Here is a 17,248-nt window from a genome sequence, read left to right as displayed (position 1 = left end):
TCTCAGCCTGCCCGCTGTGGTACTGTCAGCTGCGCTGTATCTCAGCCTGTCCTGTGTGATTCTGGCTGCTGTGCTGTATCTCAGCCTGCCCGCTGTGGTACTGTCCGCTGTGCTGTATCTCAGCCTGCCCGCTGTGGTACAGTAGCTCGGGTGCACTGCGGGGGTCGGGTTTCCTCCGTCTCCGGTAAACAAGGTGCAGGATATCGCCACGTGATGTCACCAGGACCGGGCCCTCCACCAGCCCCTGATGCTGATTGGCTGAGCTCCACGCCTCCAGCCAATCACGGGGCTGTGTGGTGACGGGATGAGACGTTCGCTGTCACTTCTAGGAATAATCTTCCGTGACGCGCGGAGATGTGGCACTTTCCACCCGGTGTCAGCAGGAACACCGTGACCCGGCAGGAGGACATCAGCCTCCTGTTATTATTATACACTTTTATAGCGCCATTTATTCCATGGGCAGAGATAGACGAGCACAATAAACATGAGTAAAAAAAGAAGGCACCCAGGTACAGAGGGAGGGAGGACCCTGCCCGCGCGGGCTCACAGTCTGCAGGGGATGGTGAGGGGACAGCTGGCGAGGGGAGAGCTGGCTTCTCCCACTCTGGGGAAGATGGACGACAACCAACATGGCGGCCGCCTGCGGTCAGACTTCCCGCTCTGCAGTGATCTGTCTGACAACCTTATGGCCACACGACATTATAGAGGTTGTCAGACAGCTTTCCCCGTGACCCCGTCCGCCATGGTCCTAGAGGCTGCCACTGATCCCCCAATGTTCACCATAGCGGGGTCTCACCCATTGCCGCAGCCACTGACCCCCTGTTCACCCCACAAAGGGGCGATCCGATGAGGCACAACCAGAAGAAACGTAATGTTATTACCCCACCCCGATGTCCCCACAGGTTAGGGCGAGGTCTCCATAAATCCAGCCGCTCACAGCCCAGGACAGGCCCCATAATGGGATTGTTGGCAGCAGGCGCTGGCGTGTCTCTGTGGCAAGTACAGAAGTGGGTGTGGGCCCCGACCTGGAAATATGAGGATGCGGGAAAGACATAGACTGTGCCCCCCCTACATTACTGGAGGAACAAAGAAACGTCCCGGCCATGACGGCCATTATTACCAAAGGAACAGGAGGCGCCCCTCCAACCTCACCCAGGGCTTGTGGATCAACACAGGCCGTGTGCCCCCAGTGACGCCCCTCACAGGTCCCTCACAGTGTATGCCCTTCACACAGTACGATACCCCAACATTGCCCCCACACATGACGCCCACACAGCGCCTTCTCATATTATGATGACCCTGCAGTGCCCCCTGATGCCCCAAGAATCCTCTAACACAGTATGATGCCCCCAGAGTCCACCTACACAGTACGATTCCCCCACAGCCCCACACACAGTATTACGCGCCACAGCCCCCACACACAGTATGATGCCCCACAGCCCCCGCACACACAGTATGATGCCCCACAGCCCCCACACATAGTATGATGCCCCCAGAGTCCCTCTACACAGTATGATGCCCCACACACAGTATTACGCGCCACAGCCCCCACACACAGTATTATGCGCCACAGCCCCCACACACAGTATGATGCCCCACAGTCCCCTCACATAGTATGATGCCCCCAGAGTCCCTCTACACAGTATGATGCCCCACACACAGTATTACGCGCCACAGCCCCCACACACAGTATTACGCGCCACAGCCCCCACACACAGTATTACGCGCCACAGCCCCCACACACAGTATGATGCCCCACAGCCCCCACACATAGTATGATGCCCCACAGCCCCCACACATAGTATGATGCCCCACAGCCCCCACACATAGTATGATGCCCCACAGCCCCCACACATAGTATGATGCCCCACAGCCCCCACACATAGTATGATGCCCCACAGCCCCCACACACAGTATGATGCCCCACACACAGTATTATGTGCCACAGCCCCCACACACAATATGATGGTCCCTGCGCACCGTATGATGCCTCCAGTGTGTTTCTACATAGTGCCCATCTCTCCTCCGCTCCACCACTATGTTCACTATGTATCTGCATCTAAAGACCTAGATGCAGCTGAAAGCAGGACAAGACCCCGAAACCAGGGACTGTGCCACTGGATCCGAGACGGTTGGTGGGTGTAGTCTTTTTACTACCATTACAGCTCTCACCAGGACTGTCACCCAGCTTTCCCAAACTCCAAATTTGTAAGAAGAACTCCAGAAAGACCCATTTCGAAATCTAACCCCATGAGTACCGTCATTTGTCACTATAGGGATGGACGCATATTGGACAGACGTAATGTAGAACTTTGGTTCCGGTCCAGGGTCAGTGTGACGAGGCCTGAGCTGTTTGTGCTTTGTTCTGTCACACGCACTGATTTACACAAGTGACAAGTGATCCGTGTTTTCGGCCCCTGTTCCAGGAGACGTTGTAATTAGATGAGGCTGCTGTGCCCAAAATATAAAAGCGAAGGTCCCACGAGTCAACACTGGACTCAGAGCGAGAGACAGACGCAGCGAGACCAGGAGCGTGGACCATAGGTAGGAAGGGAACATGTGGGAAGAGACATAATACAATGAGAATGTATGGAAAATATAATAATAATATAAAGAAATACATTATAATGTAAAAAGCATGTAAAATAATATAATCAACTAAGCTACAGAAAATATACAATATATCATAGTTAAATAAGAAGTGGGTGAAACGTATTATAAATGATGATAAGAATAGAAAATATTCTATAATATAAAATAACATAATCATTTAAATTACAAATAGACCAGAAAATGGCCTCCTCCATAAAGAATAACCTAATATAAAAAACATGACTATATAAATGGTTGTAATAAGAGAATATGCATCATCATTATTATATTATTTTTATTTAAAATAATTATTAAATATAGTGAAAAATAAAAATATATTATATTTAAAAATAAATTTAAAAAAATACATAAAACGCTAATCTATAAAATATTTATATAGATGTATCATTTATATTTACAGGACTTTCAAAAAGATGAAATATATTGTATATTAATTTTGTTAGTTTTCATCAACTATCACTATTTCATTGGGATTATTCCCAATCAATTTATATCATAGACCAATATACCCTATGGGGAGTAAGAAAAATAAATTATGAAAAAATAAAATATATATATTTAATATAACACTTTTTATTTTTTTTTACAAAGTTCGGAATTTTTATTCACCACTTATGTAAGCTGTATGTTTTTTTGGTGTCACCGTAATCATACTGAGCCGGAGAACCATAATGTCAGATCAATTTTAACACCTAATGATCTCTGCAAAAAAACAAAAACAAAGGAATTTTGCTTCTTTTTTCACAATTTCACTGCAATTGAATTTTTTTCTAATTTTTCAGTACATTATAGGATAAAAAAAAAACTTTTTTTTTTCCAAATATTTTAAAATCCCTAATTTCCCGCTCCCGTAAAATTTTCATAAAATTAGATAAGACACATCTGCAGAATCCTTTCTGTATTTTCGGCGACATCCCTGGGTTCGTTCCCGGCCCTGGGATTATTCCGCGCTGTCAGTGAGTGTTTTCAGCACCTCTGTACGTACAGCAGCACCTGTATTCGTGGGGTTTCAGTCCCGCCCGGCTCGGGATTAAGAAGATCTATAAAAAGAAAGGAATTTACTGTCTTGTCTTTCCGACTTTCTATCCTCAGTCCGGAGAACGAGATCGTTCTATTCTCTAGAGAGATTTATGTCTCCGGAAAGAATAGATTAAAAACAATGAATCAGATCTGACGTAAAATGAAGGGTTGAAAGGCCGCCCCTGCCGCCCGAGGCGAGGGCTTGGGAACTGATGTAAAAATAAGCCCCAAAACAAATATATATCTATACGGCGTACATACACACATAGAATATCGGTGAGATGATCTCTCCAGACCACAGAGCAGCCTCCTCCGGAAAGTCAGGTAATTTTTTAATAAAATTATTTGTATAATTAGAGCTACAAGCACGCGGTGGTCCCACGACCCATCGCCTGTGGTCCTCATAGGACCAAATCCTACCTATCTCCATATGTCAGAGTTTGCGAATAGAATTCCAAGACGGTGGTGACAACCGACACAGTTTTTGAAGAAATTTCTATTTTCACCAAGATTAAAACCTCTGTGATGTTCTGGTGCCGGTGAGCACAGAGGACGTCGGGTCAGCGGAGGACGTGAGAGCAGATCTGACTTGGCAGGGGGAAAGGCTTCACACATGTCAGTGATCAGCACACCCGGGTAAGGTCACAAGTCATGGCACCCGGTGATTATATACGTGTCAACAAGTCTCACCCTTCACCCAGATTCCTGCCTCTCCGTCCACAGATCTCCCAGCAGCCGGGCGCCCCCGCAGCAGCACATATCCCCCAAAATACTACATCTCCCAGTAAATCTCCTCCATTCAGCTGTTTTCTGCAAAATGTCACAAAATGTCCTGCTGCAAACTGGTTCTATATATAATGGGGGAAGTCTGGTCTGTGGCACTTATTAAAGGGCTCTGGTTTGGTGTTATGGAGACTGATGTCTGTAGTTTTGGGGACGTTCATTAATCTAGAAGCCTGATCTCAGATCTGTATTGGTGTAAGAGGTCTGGTCTTGGTTCTGGCATTTGTGTTAGTTTATGGGTTCTGGGCTGAGGGTCTGTATATATTTAGGGGTCTGGGCTGAGGTCTGTGTTTATTTAGAGGTCTACTCTGGGGGTTGTATATACTCAGGGGTCTGGTCTGGTGTCTGCATTAGTTTATGGGGTCCGGTCTGGGGTCTGTATTTATCTGCGGGGTCCGGTCTGGGGTCTGTATTTATCTGCAGGGTCCGGTCTGGAGTCTGTATTTATCTGCAGGGTCCGGTCTGGGGTCTGTATTTATCTGCGGGGTCTGGTCTGGGGTCTGTATTTATCTGCAGGGTCCGGTCCGGGGTCTGTATTTATCTGCAGGGTCCGGTCTGGGGTCTGTATTTATCTGCAGGGTCCGGTCTGGGGTCTGTATTTATCTGCTGGGTCCGGTCCGGGGTCTGTATTTATCTGCGGGGTCCGGTCTGGGGTCTGTATTTATCTGCAGGGTCCGGTCCGGGGTCTGTATTTATCTGCAGGGTCCGGTCTGGGGTCTGTATTTATCTGCAGGGTCCGGTCTGGGGTCTGTATTTATCTGCTGGGTCCGGTCCGGGGTCTGTATTTACCTGCAGGATCCGGTCTGGGGTCTGTATTTATCTGCAGGGTCCGGTCTGGGGTCTGTATTTATCTGCAGGGTCCGGTCTGGGGTCTGTATTTATCTGCAGGGTCCGGTCTGGGGTCTGTATTTATCTGCAGGGTCCGGTCTGGGGTCTGTATTTATCTGCAGGGTCCGGTCTGGGGTCTGTATTTATCTGCAGGGTCCGGTCTGGGGTCTGTATTTATCTGCGGGGTCCAGTTTGGGGTCTGTATTTATCTGCAGGGTCCGGTCCGGGGTCTGTATTTATCTGCGGGGTCCGGTCTGGTGTCTGTATTTATCTGCAGGCTCCAGTCTGGGGTCTGTATTTATCTGCAGGGTCCGGTCTGGGGTCTGTATTTATCTGCGGGGTCCAGTCTGGGGTCTGTATTTATCTGCAGGCTCCAGTCTGGGGTCTGTATTTATCTGCAGGGTCCGGTCTGGGGTCTGTATTTATCTGCGGGGTCCAGTTTGGGGTCTGTATTTATCTGCAGGGTCCGGTCCGGGGTCTGTATTTATCTGCGGGGTCCGGTCTGGTGTCTGTATTTATCTGCAGGGTCCGGTCTGGGGTCTGTATTTATCTGCGGGGTCCAGTTTGGGGTCTGTATTTATCTGCAGGGTCCGGTCCGGGGTCTGTATTTATCTGCGGGGTCCGGTCTGGGGTCTGTATTTATCTGCAGGGTCCGGTCCGGGGTCTGTATTTATCTGCGGGGTCCGGTCTGGGGTCTGTATTTATCTGCAGGGTCCGGTCTGGGGTCTGTATTTATCTGCAGGGTCCGGTGTCTGTATTTACCTGCAGGGTCCGGTCTGGGGTCTGTATTTATCTGCAGGGTCCGCTCCGGGGTCTGTATTTATCTGCAGGGTCCGGTCCGGGGTCTGTATTTATCTGCAGGGTCCGGTCCGGGGTCTGTATCTATTTTTTGATGATGGGGGTATACTTAGATCTGTCCCGGTTTTCATTCACTGACAGGAAGCAGAAGTCTTGTAAGGAAAATGGAAGCATTTATTGGACGATGTCCTTTAATTTGAGGTTTCTGACTTTGTCACTAAGGAACATACCGAAAACTTTCACCAAGTTTTATTTAATGACCAAGCAGAAAATTAACCGATCGAAACGGGAAGTCGTGTAAAGAAATGTGAGATCAGCGATGATCGGAGTCACCGTTACACTCCAGCTTCCCTTCTGCACACAAAGCAGAATCCCTTTAATCTGGCATCCAACAGTCCAATAATTCATATCTCAGCCCACTAGTCCAGAATATCTGACAATCTAGCACCTCTGTTGGTTCCGGAGACCACATGAAAACAATGAGTAATTAAAGGGATTGTTTTAGTAACTTTTTTGTGCTTATATCCACATATTTGGGTCATCTGTGGGCATAAGATAGCCTGTAAAAGGCAAACGGTGCAAAATGTGTAATGAAACCCAATTGCAAATACTTTATTTTTAGCCCGAAATAGAGGTATATAAGTGGAGAAAAAAACATTTGTCCCCAGGCCCTTTAAGAGTTATTTAAAGGGACTGTCCCTTTAAGAACATGAATGGAACTCCAGTACATGATGATAATGTCAGAATATTTTATCTTCACAGGTAACGTGTGACGAGTATCACTAGTCGTCGACTACAAAACCTCCAAAAGTGCAGATGGTCGGACTGAAGCCCTCCGAGGTTCCCCCCACGCTGATGGTGAAGTTTGTGGGCGCTGGGACGGCGGCCTGTATTGCCGACTTGGTCACATTCCCCTTAGACACGGCGAAAGTCAGACTGCAGGTAAAGAAGGTGACCCGATGGGGCGAGGGGTGTAAATATATGAAAAAGTCTTCACTCCCTGTCCCATCTGCAGATCCAAGGGGAGGGTCCGGCGCAGCCCAGCGTGCGAGTGGTGCAGTACAAGGGGGTGATGGGGACGATCTCCACCATGGTGAAGATGGAGGGGCCGGCCAGTCTCTACAATGGGCTGGTGGCCGGGCTGCAGCGGCAGATGACCTTCGCCTCTATCCGGATCGGGATGTACGACTCCGTGAAGCAGTTTTACTGTCGGCAGTCAGAAAGTGAGCGGCGGCCATCTCCCCGCATCTGTGTGAATGGAGGACAACCTCACTCTTATTTGGGATCTTCTTGGGGGGAAACATTACAACGGCCCTATATAATCCAATGTGCCCCATAACAGTGACATCATGATGACCCCATAACAGTGGCAGCCACACAGTATATCTAAAATAGTCAAATCACAGTGACCCCATAACAGTGACCTCATAACAGTGACATCACAGTGACCTCATACCAGTGACATCTTAGTGACCTCATAACTGTGACATCATAGTGACCTCATAACAGTGACATCGTAGTGACCCCATAACAGTGACATTGCAGCGCCCCCACTGCCACAGGGCCGAGGGGTACCCGGTACCGGGCCTCTGAGTCTCTGTTCTGGGGTCGTCACGGTGGCTAGACCCGGTCCGTGACCCTGCTGAGGGGCGCACAATGAAAGGTGGTGGTATGGTGCTGATGTTATGGTGCGGTGTAGTGCCGGTCGCGGTCAATAACGAGGACACCAGGTTGCAGTCTCTTTACCTCTTTACTGAAGGCTTCTGAGTCCTCAGTCTGGAATACGGTTAGCAGGGCTGCGCAAGTCCGGCCGGTCCGATGGCACCTCCAGAGTTCCCTTTGCAGGTGGAAATCTGTGCCTACCTTCCTGTGCTTGTGTGTTGTGGTCCTCCCCTGCTGTGCTTACGGGATAGTCCCCACAACTGTTGTGTCTGTTTTTCGTGTTCCCTCACAACTCAATTCTGATGTTCTCCCTCTACGTCCCCCTGATCTTACGGTTAGGACGCACCCGTATGACGGGGAGGCTCGGAGCTCTTCCGGGACTCTAGCGTCGCCCCACTCCTGTTGTTACCCCCCTGTGTCTTCCTGGGTCTGGGTGAGACAGCCCGCCTGTAACTGACTGTCCTGCCGTAGGTTTGAAGTTTGGCCTGGAGCTCTATACTTCCTCGGTGTTCCGGCCGCCGGTTGTGCGCCTCAGTAGGATGTTGCCTCGTCTTACAGCACGACTCCTACTGGTGTTATCTCCTTGTTGCGTTGATCTCGTTTCTCACTCAGCACAATAAACCTCGCTTCTTGTCCTTTCTTAGGGCACCGCCGCTATCTAGTGCAGGCGCGGTCCTGTAACATTCTCTCTGGTTGCTAGGCCTCTGTCAGGATCCCACCCCTGACAGGGACCCCCCTGAGTCTCTCCCTGCAACACCCTCTGGCACAGGGTGTTGCATGGTTCCAACCCAGTCAGCTTTCTTCCTAACTTCCTGCCTAACCCCCAGTTTTACCAGACTGTGAGGAGTGGCCTAATACATAGCACCCTTAGCTCCCCCTGGTGGCCAGACTGTGAAATGTATTGGTGTCTGTGATACCTGGTCAGATGAACTCCTTCAGTGCCATCAGACGTACCACAGCTCCCCTTAGTGGCGGAGCTACAGTACTGCAACGACCTGGACTCTGGGGCGCTGCAACATCATAGTGACCTCATAGTGACCTCATAGTGACCTCATAACAGTGACATCGTAGTGACCCCATAACAGTGACATCATAGTGACCCCATAACAGTGACATCACAGTGACCCCATAACAGTGACATCATAGTAACCCCATAACAGTGACATCAGTGACCTCATAACAGTGACATCTTAGTGACCCCATAACAGTGACATCATAGTGACCCCATAACAGTGACATCATAGTGACCCCATAACAGTGACATCATAGTGACCCCATAACAGTGATATCACAGTGACCTCATAACAGTGACATCATAGTGACCCCATAACAGTGATATCACAGTGACCTCATAAGAGTGACATCATAGTGACCCCATAACAGTGACATCACAGTGACCTCATAACAGTGACATCTTAGTGACCTCATAGTGACCTCATAACTGTGACATCATAGTGACCTCATAACAGTGACATCGTAGTGACCCCATAACAGTGACATCACAGTGACCCCATAACAGTGACATCACAGTGACCCCATAACAGTGACATCATAGTAACCCCATAACAGTGACATCAGTGACCTCATAACAGTGACATCTTAGTGACCCCATAACAGTGATATCATAGTGACCTCATAACAGTGACATCATAGTGACCCCATAACAGTGATATCATAGTGACCCCATAACAGTGACATCATAGTGACCCCATAACAGTGACATCATAGTGACCCCATAACAGTGACATCATGGTGACCCCATAACAGTGACATCATAGTGACCCCATAACAGTGATATCACAGTGTGTGCACATATATGGGCACCTGATATGCAGGACACGGGCGGCCATGAGGGCACATATATGGGCACCTGATACACAGGACACAGGCGCCCATGAGAGCACATATATGGGCACCTGATATGCAGGACACAGAGGCGGCCATGAGGGCACATATATGGGCACCTGATACACAGGACACGGGCGGCCATGAGGGCACATATATGGGCACCTGATACACAGGACACGGGCGGCCATGAGGGCACATATATGGGCACCTGATACCGGGTGAGAGCCGCTATCTGACTGTTGTCCCGGTGAAATACCGCCGGGCTGCTCCTTTATTCATCACCTTCTCTTTTCCCAGATTCCGGGGTCACATGCCGGCTCCTCGCTGGATCCACAACCGGGGCCCTGGCCGTCACCTGCGCTCAGCCAACAGATGTGGTGAAAGTGAGATTCCAGGCCGACATCAGAGTCATAGACGGACACAGGCGGTATAATGGCACCGTGGACGCCTATAAGACCATCGCCAAGGAGGAGGGGGTCCGAGGACTCTGGAAAGGTGGGAGATCTGGAGATCAATTCCTTATAAATCCATATAAAACCACAGTCCAGAGACAAGAATAACGAAAGCACCGATGTCCACTGCTTTACTCTAGCGCTCCTTGATCTTCACGCACTTATGGCCATCAGGGGGCGCTAGGCCATTATAAAATTCATGTCGGCCACTTGCTGTATATATTGTATAGATCTGTATGGGTTATAACCACAGGTGAACTTTTTTCTACACAGGAACTGTACCGAACATTACCCGCAACGCCATCGTGAACTGCGCAGAACTGGTGACCTACGACCTGATCAAAGAGGCCATCCTCACCCGCCAGCTCATGACAGGTGAGGACCGTTCTGTCCAGACATCGGCACCTATCATATCTACCGGCCCTGACGTCCTGGACACGTTGTTCTGTCACCAGAGTGGATGGCAGCACATTATACCGCTATATGGTGATAATAGAGATCAACTGGCACAATCATTATTACCTGCACCTGAGAAAAGTACTGAGATAAGAGAGGACACCAGGTCCACGGCGAAACGGTACTCCTGATAACAAATCTCATCACTCCCCAAGCTATAAAAATAACACCGCACGTACAGAGAAATAAAACAGTACAAACTCTAAGGTTCACATACTTACATATAGCAGCGGAATTATAGTAGTTACTAGATTGTGGCCCAATTCTAACGCATCGGGTATTCTAGAATATGCATGTCCCCGTAGTATATGGACAATGATGATTCCAGAATTCGCGGCAGACTGTGCCCGTCGCTGATTGGTTATGACATCATCGTCGCCATGGCAACCATTATGACATCTACGTCGATACTGTGCCCATCGCTGATTGGTCGAGGCCTAGCGGCCTCGACCAATCAGAGACGCGGGATTTCTATGTCGATACTGTGCCCGTCGCTGATTGGTGTAGGCCCGGCGGCCTCGACCAATCAGAGACACGGGATTTCCAGGACAGACAGAAAAACCCTTAGACAATTATATATATAGATATTCTTGTACATAGGGGCAGTATTATAGTAGTTATATTCTTGTACATAGGGGGCAGTATTATAGTAGTTATATTCTTGTACATAGGAGCAGTATTATAGTAGTTATATTCTTGTACATAGGAGCAGTATTATAGTAGTTATATTCTTGTACATAGGAGAAGTATTATAGTAGTTATATTCTTGTACATAGGGGCAGTATTATAGTAGTTATATTCTTGTATATAGGGAGCAGTATTATAGTAGTTATATTCTTGTACATAGGGGCAGTATTATAGTAGTTGTATTCTTGTAGATAGGGGCAGTATTATAGTAGTTATATTCTTGTACATAGAGGGCAGTATTATAGTACTTATATTCTTGTACATAGGGGCAGAATTATAGCAATTATATTTTTGTACAAAGAAGCAGTATTATAATAGTTATATTCTTGTACATAGAAGCAGTTTTATAGTAGTTATATTCTTGTACATAGGAGCAGTATTATAGTAGTTATATTCTTGTACATAGGAGCAGTATTATAGTAGTTATATTCTTGTACATAGGAGAAGTATTATAGTAGTTATATTCTTGTACATAGAGGGCAGTATTATAGTACTTATATTCTTGTACATAGGGGCAGAATTATAGCAATTATATTTTTGTACATAGGAGCAGTATTATAGTAGCTATATTCTTGTACATAGGGGGCAGTATTATAGTAGTTATATTCTTGTACATAGGAGCAGTATTATAGTAGTTAGATTCTTGTACATAGGAGCAGTATAATAGTTGTTATATTCTTGTACATAGGAGCAGTATTATAGTAGTTATATTCTTGTACATAGGAGCAGTATTATAGTAGCTATATTCTTGTACATAGGGGGCAGTATTATAGTAGTTATATTCTTGTACATAGGAGCAGTATTATAGTAGTTAGATTCTTGTACATAGGAGCAGTATAATAGTTGTTATATTCTTGTACATATGAGCAGTATAATAGTAGTTATATTCTTGTACACAGGAGACAGTATTATAGTAGATATATTCTTTTACATAGGAGCAGTATTATAGTAGTTATATTCTTGTACATAGGGGCAGTATTATAGTAGTTATATTCTTGTACATAGGGGGCAGTATTATAGTAGTTATATTCTTGTACATATGAGCAGTATAATAGTAGTTATATTCTTGTACACAGGAGACAGTATTATAGTAGATATATTCTTTTACATAGGAGCAGTATTATAGTAGTTATATTCTTGTACATAGGGGCAGTATTATAGTAGTTATATTCTTGTACATAGGGGGCAGTATTATAGTAGTTATATTCTTGTACATAGGAGCAGTATTATAGTAGTTATATTCTTGTACATAGGGGCAGTATTATAGCAGTTATATTCTTGTACACAGGAGACAGTATTATAGTAGATATATTCTTTTACATAGGAGCAGTATTATAGTAGTTATATTCTTGTACATAGGGGCAGTATTATAGTAGTTATATTCCTGTACATAGGGAGCAGTATTATAGTAGTTATATTCTTGTACATAGGGGCAGTATTATAGCAGTTATATTCTTGTACACAGGAGACAGTATTATAGTAGATATATTCTTTTACATAGGAGCAGTATTATAGTAGTTATATTCTTGTACATAGGGGCAGTATTATAGTAGTTATATTCTTGTACATAGGGGCAGTATTATAGTAGTTATATTCTTGTACATAGGAGCAGTATTATAGTAGTTATATTCTTGTACATAGGAGCAGTATTATAGTAGTTATATTCTTGTACATAGGGAGCAGTATTATAGTAGATATATTCTTGTACATAGGAGCAGTATTATAGTAGTTATATTCTTGTACATAGGAGCAGTATTATAGTAGTTATATTCTTGTACATAGGAGCAGTATTATAGTAGTTATCTTCCTGTACATAGGAGCAGTATTATAGTAGTTATATTCTTGTACATAGGAGCAGTATTATAGTAGTTATCTTCCTGTACATAGGAGCAGTATTATAGTAGTTATATTCTTGTACATAGGAGCAGTAATATAGTAGTTATATTCTTGTACATAGAAACAGTTTTATAGTAGTTATATTCTTGTACATAGGAGCAGTATTATAGTAGTTATATTCTTGTACATAGGAGCAGTATTATAGTAGCTATATTCTTGTACATAAGGGGCAGTATTATAGTAGTTATATTCTTGTACATAGGGGCAGTATTATAGTAGTTAGATTCTTGTACATAGGGACAGTATTATAGCAGTTATATTCTTGTACATAGGGGCAGTATTATAGTAGTTATATTCTGGTACATAGGGGCGGTAATATTGGATTATTATTGAGCCTCTGTATTATCATTGCTTCCAGATAACCTTCCGTGTCATTTCGTGGCTGCGTTTGGTGCTGGTTTCTGCACGACAGTTGTGGCGTCTCCAGTGGATGTGGTGAAGACTCGGTACATGAACTCTACGGCTGGGCAGTACAAGAACGCACTGAATTGCGCCTTTACCATGTTGGTTAATGAGGGCAGCCTGGCGTTTTACAAGGGGTAAGCTGACCGTGTTGACACAGTCATGCCACACATGTAGTAAGTCTGCACTGTCATGAAAATGTAATACAATGTCGTTGAGATACGTTCATTGTTGGATGACACATACTTTGTACATGTAAAATCTCTGCTTGCTGTCAGTTGATTGAACCATTCTCATTTTCATCTGGTCCCAGACATCTCATTGTAACAAATCCTCAGCTGTGAGAAGTAATAAGTCAGGATGAATCCAGTGAACACCAGAATGCTCCCGTTCACTGACAGCATGCAGAGATCTTGCTTAATTCTAATGGTTTGGTTCCTTTCCTTAGGTTTGTCCCGGCTTTTCTCAGACTCGGCTCCTGGAATATCGTCATGTTCGTGAGTTACGAGCAGCTGAAGAGGGCGATGATGATGGTTCATGGCTCCTGGGAAGACCCCCACTAACGAGCAATGACATTTTTGGGGTCACAATATTTCCGGCTGACCGGGTTAAGCTGTTTGCCCCTGAGTGAGCGGTGAAAGGTCGTTACTTCTGGGTCCTGCCCCTATGGCGGCCACACATAGGGTGGGCACAGTCCGAGGCACCAGGTCCTGCAGGATTATGTATTGGATGGTGGATTATACAGCTCTGCGGGGGGACGGTCATTTACCGTCAGTATCTGGCTACTTAGAATCTGCTCTGTTAGCGCCTAATATTATCTTTCTAGGTGGCATGTGGCTATAAGACCGGTCAAGGTCTAAGAGGGCATAGAGCAGACGGCGGCGGTAATATTTACTGTATATATGGAGGTTTACGGAAGTTCACACCATGTCCCAATACATTGCTGCCCCTGGCGCCCATTACAGTGACACGGCACAGCCACAAGGGGGCCCTAGAGCACAGGAGCAGCAGCGGGCCCCTATCTGCCTGTATGAATGGCGCGGTGCCCCCTGTACTTCGCCTGTAGGGAGCAGGATGATCGCGTTACATGAGCCATCGATCAGCAGATCCCACCATTAAAAAAACAAATGTCTGGACTCAGACAACTCAGGTTGGGAAATACACTGGCAGCATCCAACACCGCGACCAATGGGCGCCGCTGCCAGAAATGATGACTCACGAGCCGGCGATTGACGCCTGATGTTCAGGATCCATTCCAAGTCCCCGTACAACACGAGTGTCTGTTTACTAATAAAAATGATCAAATGCTGAAAGACTCTGACGTTACTGCTGTACCTAAGCCCGCCATCGCTAACCCTTCACACCCGTGAAGATTTACACATTTCTTCCCGTTACACCCACAAACCTAAATGTATGTTATTGAGAATTTATGTGACACCAACACAAAGTAACAAGTATCTGTGATGTAAAGGAAATGATACAGGGTGTACTATTTATTTCACAAAAGTGCTGGCAGGACTTATAGGGTCGTTGTCCTACTGAAAAGTGAACCTATGCCCCAGTCTCAAGTCTTTTGCAGCCTCTAACAGGTTTTCCTCCAGGATTGCCCTGTATTTAGCTCCATCCATCTTCCCATCAACTCTGACCAGCTTCCCTGCCCCTGCTGAAGAAAAGCCTCCCCACAGCGTGATGCTGCTACCATCATGTGTGACGGTGGGGATGGTGTTTTCAGGGTGATACATACCCATAGCATTTTGCATTTAGCCCAAAAAGGTCTCATCTGTCCTAAGTCGCTTCTTCAACATGTTAGCTGTGTCCCCTACATGGCTTTTTGCAAACTGCAAACAGGATTTCTTATGACTTTCAAAAATGTCTTTCTACTTTCCACTCCTCCATAAATGCCAGATTTGTGGCGTGTACGACTAATAGTTGTCCTGTGGACATATTCTCCCTCCTGAGCTGTTGATCTCTGTAGTTCCTTCAGTGACCTTCGGCCTCTTGGCTGATTCTCTAATCAGTGCTCTCCTTTCTTGGGATGTCGGTTAGGTGGCCGGTCATGTCTTGGTAGGATTGCAGTTTTTGGATAATGGATTAGACAGCGCTCTGTGACATGTTCAGAGGTTGGGCTATTTTTTTTATAACCTAACCCTGCTTTACTCTTCTCCATTGCTTTATCCCTGACCTGTCTGGTGGGCTCCTTGGTTTTCATGATGCTGTTTTATCACTAATATTCTCACACAAACCTCTGAGGTCTTCACGGAACAGCTGTAGTTATACTGAGAAGGAATTGGAGCGCCCCCACGTTAAGGGCAATGGGGTACTCGGTACCGGGTCCTTCGGTTCGGGGGATGTCACGGTGGCCTGACCCGGTCCGTGGCCCTTTTGAGGGGCGTCCAATTAAAGGTGTAGTTTGTCTAGTGTTCGTGACGCCACCTGTGGTATTCGGTCAGGGTGACCGATGCTGCTAGGGGTCCGCTGGGGTGATGTTATGGCCGCTAGATGGTATACCTTCCCACAGGTGAAGTGTATCCCCAGGACTTCCCAGATGTATAGGTGGTGACGGTGGACGATGTAAGGCGCAGTGAATAACGAGGACACAAAGGTTGCAGTCTCTTTACCTTTACTGAAGACTTCAGAGTCCACAGTCCAGAGTACTGATCACAGGGCAGGCAGGGTCCGGCCGGTCCGAAGGCACATCCAGAGTTCTCTTAACCAGGTGGAAATCAGTGCCTTCCTACTAGTACCTGGGTGTTGTAGTACTTCCCTGCTGAGCACCACGGGATAGTCCTCACAACTTTTGTCTTGATGTTATTTCTTCCTCTCTGTCCCCCAGATGGTATGGATAGGACAACCCGTATGACTGATGGCCTGAGGCTTGTTTATAGGGACCCTAGAGAGGTCCCGACCCCCACAATTTGCCACTGTGTCTTCTTAGGTATTTAGGTCGGGCAGCCAACTTGGAGTTGACTGTCCTGCCGGTCTCTGAAGTAAAGCGTAGAGTCAATTACTCCCTCGGTGTTCCGGCCACCGGCTACGCGCCTCAGAAGGAGGCATGTTGTGAATTTGGATTCTGGGCTCCCCCGGTGGCTACTGGTGGAATTGAACTGGTGTTTTCATCTTCTCTGTTCACCTGTTCCCATCAAGATGTGGGAGTCGCTATATAACCCTGCTTCTCTGTTAGTTGCTTGCCGGTCAACAATGTTATCAGAAGCCTCTCTGTGCTTGTTCCTGCTCCTAGACAACTACTAGATAAGTTGGACTCTTGTCCATGTTTGTTTTTGCATTTTTGTTCCAGTTCACAGCTGTAGTTTTGTTACTGTGTCTGGAAAGCTCTTGTGAACAGGAATTGCCACTCTGGTGTTATGAGTTAATGCCAGAGTCTTAAAGTAATTTCTGGATGGTGTTTTGATAGGGTTTTCAGCTGACCATGAAAGTGTCCTTTCTGTCTTCTGCTATTTAGTAAGTGGACCTCAAATTTGCTAAACCTATTTTCATACTACGTTTGTTATTTCATCTTAATTCACCGCCAATACATGTGGGGGGCCTCTGTCTCCTTTCGGGGTATTTCTCTAGAGGTGAGCTAGGACTAATATTTTCCTCTGCTAGCATTATTTAGTCCTCCGGCTGGCGATGGGCATCTAGGGATAAAACGTAGGAATGCTACCCGGCCACTGCTAGTTGTGCGGTAGGTTTAGTTCATGGTCAGCTCAGTTCCCATCTTCCAAGAGCTAGTTCCTATATATGCTGATGCTATGTTCTCTTGCCATTGAGATCATGACAGTTTGACCGGCCCACTAAAGGGT

The 17,248-nt window shown here is 46.3% G+C and overlaps 1 protein-coding gene across 1 annotated transcript; it reads left to right on the top strand.

The window, feature by feature from the left end:
• Positions 1-2,493: 2,493 nt before the first annotated feature.
• Positions 2,494-14,754, top strand: LOC143818614 (dicarboxylate carrier UCP2-like). Its single transcript, XM_077299868.1, has 7 exons — positions 2,494-2,544; positions 6,805-6,984; positions 7,058-7,265; positions 9,850-10,047; positions 10,278-10,379; positions 13,402-13,582; positions 13,894-14,754. The coding sequence occupies exons 2-7, from the start codon at positions 6,859-6,861 to the stop codon at positions 14,006-14,008; spliced, it is 930 nt and encodes a 309-aa protein (XP_077155983.1). The 5' UTR covers positions 2,494-2,544; positions 6,805-6,858; the 3' UTR covers positions 14,009-14,754.
• The last annotated feature ends 2,494 nt before the right edge of the window (positions 14,755-17,248 follow it).

The sequence above is a fragment of the Ranitomeya variabilis genome, chromosome 3 (assembly GCF_051348905.1).
Source record: "Ranitomeya variabilis isolate aRanVar5 chromosome 3, aRanVar5.hap1, whole genome shotgun sequence".
NCBI lineage: Eukaryota > Metazoa > Chordata > Amphibia > Anura > Dendrobatidae > Ranitomeya > Ranitomeya variabilis.
The sequence above is the reverse complement of the archived record's forward strand: the minus strand, read 5'-3'. Positions and strand labels throughout refer to the sequence as shown.